Source organism: Calidris pugnax, unplaced genomic scaffold (assembly GCF_001431845.1).
Source record: "Calidris pugnax isolate Ruff unplaced genomic scaffold, ASM143184v1 scaffold314, whole genome shotgun sequence".
Classification (NCBI taxonomy): Eukaryota; Metazoa; Chordata; class Aves; order Charadriiformes; family Scolopacidae; genus Calidris; species Calidris pugnax.
In genome coordinates this window covers 24,231-37,239 of record NW_015091027.1, presented here as the reverse complement: position 1 = coordinate 37,239, position 13,009 = coordinate 24,231, and the positions used below count along the sequence as shown (strand labels likewise).

At 41.6% G+C, this 13,009-nt stretch overlaps 1 protein-coding gene across 5 annotated transcripts; it reads right to left on the bottom strand.

The window, feature by feature from the left end:
* Positions 1 to 249: 249 nt before the first annotated feature.
* On the bottom strand, positions 250 to 13,009 carry VDAC3 (voltage-dependent anion channel 3). Of its 5 annotated transcripts, none has more exons than XM_014955902.1 (11): positions 12,920 to 13,009; positions 10,615 to 10,725; positions 9,587 to 9,658; positions 8,379 to 8,428; positions 7,259 to 7,261; positions 5,650 to 5,802; positions 4,705 to 4,757; positions 3,168 to 3,395; positions 2,090 to 2,240; positions 958 to 1,015; positions 250 to 743 (listed from the first exon to the last, which is right to left on the bottom strand). In XM_014955902.1, exons 2-11 carry the CDS (start codon positions 10,646 to 10,648, stop codon positions 652 to 654), a joined length of 894 nt encoding a protein of 297 aa, XP_014811388.1. In that variant the 5' UTR covers positions 10,649 to 10,725; positions 12,920 to 13,009; the 3' UTR covers positions 250 to 651. The 5 variants fall into 5 exon arrangements, with proteins under 5 accessions (XP_014811388.1, XP_014811389.1, XP_014811391.1 ...); XM_014955903.1 differs by lacking the exon at positions 12,920 to 13,009 and adding an exon at positions 11,969 to 12,385; XM_014955905.1 differs by lacking the exon at positions 7,259 to 7,261.

Genomic DNA, 13,009 nt, shown 5'->3' with positions numbered 1-13,009 from the left:
CTTTTTGATACCCTCAATAGCATTTTAATGAAGCTGCCTTTACTGTGCAGGTCTCTAAAACACAAACGGTGTAAGGCTGTTATCCTAGACACCAGAGAAGGAAACCTTCAGTGTGCAGATACAGTTTAAGAAAGCATCTGCAGATTATCTATTAAATATGCTTACAGTTGCAGCCAAAAAAAACCCCCAAAAACTGCTGCACTGAGCATAGCTTTTCTGGACTTCAATGACAGACAAGACACACCTGTGTTATGTTCCAACTGTGACCAATTTATTTCATTTTGATGTAAACCCATTTTCACGATAGCACAGAGACCACCTTTTATAGAAGGCTGTGAAGTACAGGACATGCAGGATGGACTACAATAATGGGGAAAGGTGGGATTTTTGTCTGTTTTTAGGAACAGAATGAAGTACAGGAAACTGAAGTGAAATGTGGCACAAACATCACAACTTCCATGCATGCCTTCAAGTATCTTCCTTGGATGTGCTGGCACTCTCTGGACTTCAGTGTTGGGTTAAAATGATTCTTTGGAAGAGTAGAAAGTTCACACTTCTTAAAATTTCAGAGTAAGATTAAGGCCGAAACACACTGGGTACATTTTTCCTTCATCTTCCAGAGCACTGCCAGTTGTTTTACTTAAAGCTGCATTAAGCTTCCAGCTCAAATCCCAGCCCAACTTTGTGGCCTCCAGCACTGAAATTCTTGCCATCAATCAAGCCCGAGAGGGTCAGCTTTACACCTATGAAAACAAGTAACGAGATCCCTGGACAATGCTCTCCCTTCAAGTACTTGAGCCTCACTTGTGTCTTGGCTGCTATAGGAACTTCTGTATGTTCGCACCCATCTATAAGCTTGCGTAATTTCCTAGAAAATTTGTTTATCTGCTCTGTTCTAGAGGAGACAGTAAAATAACCCGGAGTGCAGTACGATTTGCTGCTACCTGTTGGACTTACCAGGTCGTAGGACATGACTGTAACCAACTCCAATCAGGCTGGCATTATTCACTTTAGCCTACAGGGGGGAAAAAAAAAAAAAAGAAATCACAGTATTTATATGCTGCATATAAATGCTCAGCCAGAATTGTACCAGTGCCCTGAGAAGGTGGCTTATGCATTAACTCCTACAACTACGTGTAGACTAGCTTCTAGCAGAGGCACATTCCAATCTTCCTTTTCTCCTCAAGAGACTCCAGCTTAAGCTTTAACAGGCTTAAATAATAGTTCCAGTCTTTCCCTCAAATTGTGACCATTATGGTTACATAAAATGCCACACTGTCCTTCACCACCCCCAGCGATGTCTTTTTATGTCCTTAAAGGGCTAGCTACTACAGTCTCCTAGTAGCCAGTGAACTCTTTCTTGTTCATAGACCCCCTGTTCACAAATTGCTTGGTAGTGATTTTTTTAAAATGAGCAATAAGTATATGAATGTGTAAACTCATTTTTGCATTAGTAAGTTTTGAGCTGTTTACAATAGTATTTCCCATCTTTAATTTTGGCTGAATTGTCCTGGAACTAATTCTTGTTACAAGGTGCAACAAATGCTTGCTACTTCAGTTCTTAGTGTCAGAATGTACACGTAATTACTTTTATTCACTGTCACTTCTCCATGGACATGTTTTGTCTCCTGAACCTAATTTTGGTTTTTTTGGCCCTAACATTTCTGCAAGAATTTGCAAGCATTGGAAACAACACTTATCTAAAGACTTCAGCTGACTTTCAAGGGTTAACTGATTGCTGGGAGAAGACTGTAAACTCAGCTGAACTTCCATCCTTTGACTGTAGTGCATTTTTACAGTCTGCCTTAGGTAAGAATTAGAGATCCTCTCTTACCTTTTGAAAACACATTTTGCTTAGGCTCCAAGCAGGCTACTCAGCATGGGCAAAAACAGTACTTTAGATTTTTTTTTTCTTCATTGTTTTGTAAATACGACCTGTGAAGTCGCAATTTAAATTTGAACCACAACAGAAGCCACAGTTTGTCATCTACTCTGCTTTCTCAGTAACTATTTAAAGCAGCTACTTTGTATCACAGATATCAGTATTTAAGGAAGCCTGAAATACTTGTCCTGGCAACAAAATTCTTACCACAATGGAAGTGTTGTCATCCGGTTGGTACTTGGCAGCAATACCAAAACGTGTGTTGTTACTGCCAGCAGTCCATGCAAGATTGACCGATGTCTCAACCTTATCGTTAACCTTTTGATAAATAGACCCACCAAACTCGGTGCCATCATTCCTGTTTGTAATAGATGCAAGCGTGTTAAGCCTTGCCTTGCCTTGTTTGGTAAATAGTAACTCTTTAGATTAACTCTTTTTCACAATCATTTGATCGTTATTTCTTAGAATGAACCAAGAGCTCCAGTACTTCCCTGGACCCATGCTCATCTACTACAGAGCTAGCCAACTCCTGCTCACATTTTTTTTTTACCCAAGGCATATTTTTCTTGCAGAATGGAACAAGACTTCCCAACTGCTGAGACCTATGGTTTGAGGTTCTGACTAAAAAAAAAAAAAAAAAAAAAAAAAAAAAAAGTATCTCAACCAACCCAGACAATGTGCCTGCTTGTCCTAAGAAAGCAAGCCTGCGATAACGCTTAAAGGGACAAATCGAGAAGGAGACTTCAGTCAGTTATGGGAACAATGAGATTGAAAACAAAGTTATTGCACTGCAGTTCTTTAAATACACTATCTTCAAAGATACTCAGCATTTGAATGCTGAGACTAGAGCTCTGCTGTGATGACAGCTCAATGCAACACACATCTCTCCCAGCTTGGCCTTTTTTGAGCCAGAAGCTTTCTGTTTGGAGAAAATGGAAGGGGGGCAGTTACCATAGCTTAACTGAAGGCCCTTTTATCTAGCACCAAAATAGAAGTTAAAGTTTACAGATTTTAATTCCAAACTGACATTATAAAGTGCCATTGTGCCACTATCTTATATACACAAACCCCAAAATTACCCTGAAATAAGGTCTCAAAAGACAGCCAAGAATTGGAAAATTGCCCCTGCTTTTAGTTGTACTGAACATGAAAACACCAAATACAAATTATTCCAAAACAAATCAGCATCCCCTTCCATCCACCCACCTTTCACCCAACTCCGTGAATGCTATTAATTTAGTTTGGCTCTTCTGATAATGTTTTTCTAGGCTCAGATAATACTTACACATTGGTGTGCAGCTGAAAGTCCCGTGCTTTATATCCCAAGGCAAAGTTATTTTGCGAAAGCTTAGATTTGGCTGTATCGAAAGCCATCTGGTAGCCAGCGAGCCAGCCTTCATAGCCCAGCACTGTCCAACCATAGATGGTTGGTCCAGAGAGATCAATGTCTACGTTGCAGCCTAGATTTACATATTCTCTTTTGTAGGAGGTCTTCAACTTTCCACTCTTCTTCCTGCAGAGAGAAAAATGCCATTTTTATCCTTGGTAATATATAAGTATGTATGTCCCTTAAAGCTAGTTAATTAAATGACTGTAATGCCTACTCAAAACTTAACAGCTGCTGAAAAGGGCATGAGATAGGAGTAATATGGGTATTATGTATCTTTACACGGTGCCGCTTACTCCTCCACCTTCTCAAATTCCTTAAAATCCTCAAGAAGCAAAAAGGACAAAAGCATTTCTGCTTAATGCTCTTAAAAACAGCAGGCTTCAAATTTTGTTCTCCACAAGAGAGTGCACGGTGTTATGGCATCATCAGTTTCTTTCAGGCGCATTCATGACATCCTGCAACGATAGCTGTTCTTTCCGTCCCTCGGGGACTTTTTGCTTGCTCCGTTTTCTACACCGTTCCTTCCTGTGCAGTGCTCACTTTCCTTCCTTCCTCACTGCTCGATGCCAGTCTCCTTCTATCGAATACAAACTTCCTCTTCCTCCACACATCATTCACATAGTCAGCCTTTTTCTGTCCCTCTGGAGAAGCCTCATTTTGCTATCAATTCAAACTTAACATAACTGAGCAAAATTTTATCCCTTCCTTAATCCTGTCCCACTGAAGACACAGCAGAACACCATGCTGCCTGTCACTCATACCCAGGCCCGGGGTCTCTTCTACTTCCTTAGATCCAAGCAGTATTTCAAACTCTGATTTCTTCGATAGGCTCTCCCCCCAAGTAAAGAAATACCAGTAATTGTTTACAAAGCAGTCTCAATCTTTGTGCATTATCCAGACATAAACACCCCTCCTTCGCTCTACTGCCTATCAAAAATAAATACATGGTAATTGAGAAAGATGAAAAAGTGCTATTCTATTGCCTATTGTAATACTTATATGGTTCTACCTCCTCATTCAGTTGTACATAGACATCTGCCCAAAAAAAAAAAAATCACACAAAAAAATAATTCTGCTTTGTGCTTTTAAGGCACTAATTTGACAGCAGTAGAACTGTCATCACCATCACAAAGATGGTACAACTTAAGTGGTCCATGAAAGACTAAGCTGTTTAAGGGGAGAGTTACAAAAATATAGTACCTACTGCAATATAACAAATTTGCCAATGGCCAGAAAGCTAAAGAATCATTTTTAGTAGACCTCATCCTTCTGAGCCCGGTATTATCCATTGCCTTAAAAATATTCCACAGAGCCTGCAGAATATTCTACACTAAATTTTGAGCTTTTACACAATGACCAGAATAAGCATTTCTAATTAAAAGTTATGGAAAATTCAAGCACTCCTTAGAAAAAGGCAACAGAAAATATTTACCCTGTGTTTGGTACAAATGTAGTGTCAAGAGCCACCTTCAATCCTTCAACCAACTGCAAAGAAAAACAGAGACATCTGCTGAAACTACCATAGCTCTACTTCCTGTCTAAAGATAAGACAAAACACAACCATCGTGTCTCCCACGTGTTTCACAATGAAATATGAAGATGCTGTATGATGAGGGATTAAAATTTGGACTTTTTCTTCCCACTACGAGGCCCTGTAACAGCACATGCTTTGTAGATACATTATTACAGGGAGATTTCAAATCTAGTGTCGACCAGAAAATTGAGAAACTGTGTTAAAGAAAGAAAACTGTTCAGTTCATGTTTGCTTATTCCCTATAGTTCCAACAATCCATATGGTAGCTCAAGAATCTCAGAATCTACAGGTATTCTTTTAAGACACGACACGGTACTACTTCACAGGCCAAACCCTGTACCTGCTTCAGCTTTCCCCCCATTTTTTTTTTTTTTTTTTGAGCTGGACAGTATTTTCCACTTTAAAGCACGGTAAAAGTGCAAAACCATAACTACAGAAGTTGATGGCCAGACATGGCAGAGGGCAACACAGAACTTCTACTGCCTTTGGCAGCATTACCCTACACTTCAGGCATTAAGTGAAAAGCATAAAGCTATTACTTTGAAAAAGAACGGCATGTTTTGAGAGTGCTGTATGCTAGCAACCCTTTGTGTAAGCAGTGCCAGGCTGCAAACACTGATATTTCTCTTCAACCTTACAAAATATACAGTCTCAACACAGCCAAACTTAAGTCCTTATGTATGTAAAGAGCATTTAAAGCTATGAGACCCCTCTTTTGTTTTCCCTGCATGACTGCAGCAGTTACAGTTCTACATCTTTAAACAAAGTCTCCTATTTGGAATGGATAATGAAGCATCATGAATTTTCAGGTGGGGCATTTTCAGAGTATCTTCTTCCTCTTACCTGATCCTCCACGGAAACTTCTGTTCCCAGTGTGTTGTCTGTGTTCCACTTCTGGGTGAATGTAAATCCATAGTCTTTGACCTTATATTTGGTCTCTAGACTACCGGAAGCCTTGCCCGTGTCTGTGTTGGAAGAACCAGTTGCAGTGAATTCCTGTCAAGAGCACAATACGAGTTTCAGCACTCTTGATATTTAATTACATTCACCTCTCAAATATTTTCCTTGAGGGAAGACAATTAATCTGCCATCACATTTCCAAGTTAAACCTCTTTTGAAGTCTAAATATACAGTGCTTAAGAGATGGCAGTATCCGTTGCCAACACATCCAAGCTTTGGAACCCTGACTTTCCAGATCTGTCTCATTCCAGGACAGTATATCCTGGATGCTGCGTTCATTACTTTCACAATTCTGGACTTTGCAGAGTGTACAAACACTGTCTTTAAATGGGTTTGAAGTGCCAGGAAAGTACAGCAGGTAACATTCCTTACACACTGGGGGGGTGGGGAAGGCATTTACTCAAGCTAAGGCACTACTACAACAGCACAGCAGTTTTATAACACATCCAGTCGCTAACAAATATAGGGGATGCACGTCAGAATGTGTTAGACTATACTTAAAGACATAATTGCTATACACTGTTCTAGTGTCCCTTCCACAAATTCTGTATAAAGACATCTCAAACCCAATCAGAATTCAGAAGTAACTTTCTTCTGTCCTGAGGGCAGGTAACTGATTAAAAAGGCTTAATTTGTTTCTCAGACCAAGCAGAGGAAAGATTGTAAAACACCTTTCTCACAGACAAAAAGCCCACGCTGTCATATGATCAAAAACCAAAGGATTTTGCCTTGGTGAGAACTGGATCTGCTTCTGGAAGCAGAAGGCACAGAGTCAGCATCTGCTGCCGTCCATCTTTAACTGTCTAAAACAGAGGCGTCTCATCAAACCATCTTGTGTAGAAGCATTTCTCGATTTTTTTTTAAGTGAAAATCACTCATTCTGGCTCCATGTCACACTCCAGTCTGAAGCACCAGTAAAACTCAGCTTCTCACTGACCCAGCTGATGGTGGCTGCCCATCCTCAGCAATGCCACGCAGTTACTAAGCCAAACCACTTGCAATCTATGAGACAATTGAAGCCAATAGACACTACCACTGCTGTTTTCTACGTCCACAGGAAAACCACCCAAAACGTGTCTGTTTTATAACGAGAGGCACTATTAATACCTAAATATGAATTAGATCTCAAGCTTTGTTTCTAACCTCATCTCCATCGCCAAAACCCCATTCTGTTGCAGCAGAACGCTCGTTAGAAACACTAAGAAGCACAAAACCTAAAGCAACAGACTGTAGCAATACTGTACTTATCTTGTTTTCCCTCCTGCTGTTTTTAGTGTTCTTATTGTGGATCGTTGGACAAAAGATTGCAAATGGCTTTACATACATGGATCATACAGCAGATTAAGAGCTATGGACACAGTCAAACTTCATGACATGGATGATAACATAACTAAAACAATGGAACAGTTTATGTATGACAGTATGCACCACAGAAAACCTTGTTAGACAAAGCAATAAAGAGCCAACATGCCAAAACAATCACTATTCTTACCAGCTGGATAAACATCCAACACAGAAGTTGCATGGAAAAGGAAAAGCACATTTTAGAACTTAATACAGTTGTTCATGTTCCATCACATTCAGAAGACAGCAAAACTAACCATTAGCATATTATCTAAGTATCAAATTTTCTAGCCAGAAAAACTATGCATATCATGAGCTGTCAAGAACTGGTAGCAGTCGTAGTATATAGAGACTACATGGTTGCTCGTGCCTACACGTTCCTGGTGCACACTGCAAGTAATCCATCAAAAGCTGCACTGAGACAGAATACAGTAATACAAAAGGAATTACTTACATGCAATAAGAATGCAAGAGAAGGAGGGAGCTAAGGCAAATTTGGTTATGAAGCAGGCTGAAGAGCAGCACAGCTTATCAACCAGAACAGCATCAAGTGGTAGCAGACACAGAGCTGAGACTCAGCATAAGAATAAGCTTATCTGGTAAACAATATATGCCTGTGGTTAAAGACCAAAATCATGAAATGCATTCCTGGTTTTGACAGCCTGCCCCTGAAAACATAAGGAAACTCCACTTCTCAATCATTAAAGTGGGGAGATCACAGTATTTTCTAGTTACCTGAAGTGCTAAAGCTTAACCGATGTCTATAAAACGCTCTCAAATTCTACGTAAAGGGTACTGCAGGAGGACTATTTGGTTTTAATTAAGTCTGGCATTATAAGCACTGTGGACATCTGTGAAAATCAAGTTAAGTTAAACTGTGGCTCTTATGTGACCCTTGGCCTTTTGGATAAAAAGTCAGTCTAGACCCAAAATTCTCTAAAAACCAACAACAGCAGAGAAACTCAATTGCATTCATAAACAGAAATGAGAGCTATTTAGGCTGAAGAAACTCTTTTATGCTTGGGATGTGACCATGGGATCAGGGAAGAAAGCCACACGTCCACAACAAAATGTGTGAAAATTCTTGCGTGCCGCAGGAAAATAAGTACCGCTGTGTCAGTTCGACACATGGTTATTGCAATACCTCAGTCAGCTACAGGTTTTAAAATGAGAACTGAAAGAGAGAAGCAACAACTGCTAACAAGTTACTACCACCAACCACTTCAGGAATTGCAGCGCTGGCGATGTTGGAAGCTCCCAGTACTTACCACCCCACTGGAAGACTTGGTCTTCACCTCTAACTTAACCATTCCAAATCCTGAAAATAGAAGAGTAAACGACATCTGTTTCACCACAATATACAAGGAAGGCTTTTGCCAACACACTCAAATAAGAGCAGGTAGACTAAACTGACTTGAAACAGCCCTTTTTTCACATTTCAGCAGATGTTGATCCTACTGAGGAACAACTGAAGGAATTTTGCCAATTCAAAGTGGGTAGCATCATAATTTATAGTCTTTACAGTCACTCATCGTCAAGTATCTCCCCCTTCTGCAGCTACCTGCAGCCTGGGACCAATCAATACAGTTACCATTTCTTCCTGTTTACTCAATTTACTTTTATATTTCTGATTGCAGGGCAGGAATTTTTCTTCCCCCCTTCCCCAAGAAAAATACGTTTCAACTTACTTCAACCAGTGCCGTATACAGAGATACTATTGCTTTCTTCCTCTTTATCGTGGTTTGGGCAGGAAAATACCTGGCCCTTGCAGGGAGTAGAAAAGCCTGAAACAACTGTCACTAAAGCAGAGAACCTGAGCTGAATTTTAGCAAAGCCTGAAATCCAGGGTGGCAAAGACCAGACCAGAGTGCTTTTTAATATTATGTAGCATATAGATTTGCGATACAAATGCAATGTTTATCACGCACTCACAAAAACAGATAAAAAACATCAACACATTTAGTACTGCTCCAGGAAAAGGGACTAATATCAGAATTTCTCCATTTAAATTCTTTGAAGAGAAATGCAAGTACTGTGAAATTACTTCTGCTATAGCTATGACAAGAGGCTACTCTGATTAACATAAAGATCATTCTACCTCAGGAACCTGTTTCTGCCACATATGGTCTATGGCAATCTAAGTGAGTCAGACTGATTTAATGCCTCTAAATACAAAAATCACAAGGTTAAAAAATGCAGCATTCTTCACTCTTCACTCAACACTCCAGAGACTGTTCTGGAGTGCTTCTTAAGGTCAAACTGATAACTTTCCCCTCTAACTTTTTACCTACTGCAGCATTTTCATGATACATGTGTAAAGTTCAAATTCAGAAGGGCCTGGATGCTCTGGGCCTGTGCTGAATACCTAGCACAAGGTATTTAGGGGATCTCTAGGGTATTAATGCTTTTATCGTCATTTTTCAAGATGCCTTAGAAAAAGTATGAAAGGTTATCAAACCACCATCACATTACTTACCATATCCCTTGTTGAATATATCCCTGGCAGACTTTCCCAAGTCACTGTATGATGGTGGGACAGCCATTGGGTCTGAAACATATTGGAAGCTCTAAGAATCTTATGTTTAAAAGCATAAAATCTAAATTGTATCTAAAGCATTTATAAGCGTTTATGACTAGTACCCTCCGCGTACTTCAGCAATACAGAACTGCAAGACCTTTGAAGAACATTCATGAAAGTCATCCTTGTATCATCGTTGCTTTGTCAGAAACAATCTTCAGTTCAAAGAAGTTATGAAAGCTGATCCATTATGTGGAGTCACTAGACCCCATGAACAGTATTACATTCAACTACATTTTCTAATACAGAGATGTTACATCCACTTAGGAGGACAAAACTCAAAAGGACAGGCATGTAGTATTACAGCTCAAGTGACTGTAAGAAGTAACTATTTAGTGTTAGTTACCACAATTTAGGGATTTTGCATCAGAAAATTCACAATAAAAGAGGTAGGAAAACTTTTCCGCAATGGAAAATTAATCTTCCCCTTTTAGAATAAGTTTGCATAAATGTAAAGTCACACCTGCTCCAGAAAAGAAAAGCTATCAAAGGTGACCCTTTGCCACTTAATCCTTCCCACAGCTGATGCATTTGTTGACATTCTTCTCTGCAACACCTGACACCAGAAACCCTGATCCCCCATTTCTTAATTATACCATACTGGAAGACTAATCTAAAAAGTAGTAATGCAAGCAAAACCGTGTAAAAATCCCTAAAGTCATCACTTTTCTTCCACCATTTTAGTTGCTTACTGATGTACTCGGTCCCTCTGCCACAAATGCAACAGTATTTGTATTAAGCAATTAAGTCCTGTTTTCAGATAATTAGCCATTTCCTAAAATTAAGCACTTGAGCAATTTACATCCCATAACAGACAAACACTCTTTGTTCAGTGATTTAGTAACTATCCTGCACTACGTATCTATCAATACAGGGACTCCATGACCCTTACGGGGTCCCTTCCAACTTGAGATATTCTACAATACCTGTAGGTTTAGAGGATCTAAAAAAGCAGGACATGACTGCAGGCTCCTTATCTGAAGATTAGTACATAAAACAGGTACTTCTCAGAATTACTACGTAAAAGGCCTTTTTACCTGTCAAACATGGAGGGAAAATTACAATCAGTGAATTATTAAATTGACAAAAGATATACAGAATGTGCATTTTTATGACAGCACAGTTTAAATTATTACAATTACTTTTGCAACATAACTATGGAACAGAGCATATCCTTCTTTTAAAACGTTTTTTCCACACAAATCTCTCAAATCAGAAGTGTCAACTCATGCTTTAGATTTGGGGTTTGGTTTTTTGGTGTTTTTTTTTTTTTTTTGTTTTGCTCGGGGCTGTTTCTTGGTTGGTTGGGTTTGGGGTTTGTTTTGTTTGTTTGTTTTAATAGGTTTGTCAAAATAGTTAAACTTGCTGATTTCAAAAGCTCAAGTTTTTGGAGCAAGGCTGATGCTTGGACGTTTTAACACAGTGATAACCCTAAATATACAGTAACTACCTAACATGCTCTTGAACCTCAAATGGTTGGGTTTTTTTTCAGCAAAAACCAACAGGGAAGATAACTTCCTGCATAAGAATTCATAAAACACACAAACAGATTTTTTTAAAAAAATGCTTTGCAGTCACAGCTGGCACTCAGAACTGTCCAGCGTTGAAAACACGACAGGAAAACTCCATAATCATATGGATTTGTGGCTGGCCTCCAAGCCACATAACTTATTTTCAATTAGAAGTTTGACAATGATTGGCAGTTAGCCACAACGCATTTGGGGAGTTGAGACTGACCTATCCAGAGTTCAGTAGACATCAGTCTTCTCTAACTTTCAAATGACATGATGTTATATAGAAAAAAAGCAAGAGCTTATCTGAAAACACGCCACAGCCCCACCTCCTCTGTGCTTTGCCCATTGCCTCTCAGATCTTTCTACCTCCCTGCACAGAAGGGCATGGGCTTTAGAAAGACAAACAACAACAGAGTTGACCACTAAGTTTTCCTGAGGCTCTCCACACCAGCTCCACTGGAACGCTTCAAGTAAAGGAGGGCTTTACCACCCTGTTCAGCACCTCAGCCTGTGTCTCCCACTTTTGGCTGACCCTGTTCTGCTTATACTTCATTTTCATAAGGCTGTCAGTTGAGACATCTTGAATATTGTGAACCTGTTCATTCTCCTAAGATATCTCTTCTCTTTACAATATACAGCTGTATTTTTTGTATTCTACATGTTTTAATGTATGTTTAAATGTGATGCAAGTATTTAAACAGCATTCTTTTAAAAGAGATTCTTCAGCTTAGCTCATTCTTTGCTAATAACAAGCAGCTCTACTCACAAGCTGGAACTGTTGACAGGACCTGAGCTCACAGTCCCACAGCTATTAATAGTAAATGTGAATTGGTCTCCAACCAGCTGCGATGACAGCAGCCGGCAAAATGCAACGTAAAGCTGGAAAGGAAACAATAAGCCAGAGATCTTGAGCTAAGCCACAGTACTCGTTTTGAGTACCTTGGTTTTAAACAAAGCTTCCTTAATGTTGTGCTTTGATTTTCCCTCCCTCCTACAACAATTACACGAGCGCAACAAACACTGGAGAAAATATACCAAGGGATAGGTTGGGGGCAACCCTACAGCGCGCAGCGAGCCGCCGCCTGCAGAAAAATAACACCGCCTTGGGAATAGCAACGGAGAAATAAACGCAGAAGAGCCGCACCGCTCCGTGCGATAACGGGGGGGGGAGGAAGCGGACAAAAATCACACACAGGGAAGAAAACCGAGAAGCGCCACGCTGCAGACGCCCCCTCCGTCCCCACCGGGGCCCAGGCCCGTGTCACGCTCCCGCTGGGGCGGGCCCCCCCCCCCCCCCCCCCCGCCGTTACTGACGCGCGTTACGCAACGGGTAACGGACCGCGGCCCCGCCGGACGCCGTACCCCCGTCCCCTCCCCCCTCAGCCAAACGGCGGCGCCGCGGGAGCACTCGATCGCTGCCGACCCCAGCCGTTCGTGCCTCCCGGCTAAGGAGCCGAAGCGCTGCCAAGACGGCCATCCGCCGCGCGAGAGCCGGCCCGCGCGCCGGAGCCATCGCCTCAGCAGCCCGCGGCCGCGCCGGGCCCGAGGACGCCGAAGCGTCGGGCGGAGCGAGCGCCCGGCGTCCCCGCGGGGCTGTGGCCCGTCCCCGCCCGCGGCAAGGTGACTCGAGGGACGCCCGCCTAGACCCGGGTCCGCCCGGGGAGCGCCGCGGGCCCCGGTGGGGGCAGCCGCCCACCCCGCCACGGCCCACCGCTACCTGCCGGCCGCGCTGCCTGCGGGTAGAGGTCTCGGGGTCCCCAAGGCCGCATGCGCCGCGCCGCGCCCCCGCCGCGCCTGCGCACCGGAC

Excerpts from the sequence above, each read along its gene's own strand:
- VDAC3 (XM_014955900.1), bottom strand. The coding sequence starts at position 12,971 with ATGCGGCCTTGGGGACCCCGAGACCTCTACCCGCAGGCAGCGCGGCCG. Across the intron at positions 3,396-4,704 it reads ACATTTGTACCAAACACAGG|GAAGAAGAGTGGAAAGTTGA; the intron begins GTAAATATTTTC and ends TTCTCTCTGCAG. Across the intron at positions 744-957 it reads CAGTCATGTCCTACGACCTG|GTGTAAAGCTGACCCTCTCG; the intron begins GTAAGTCCAACA and ends TTGTTTTCATAG.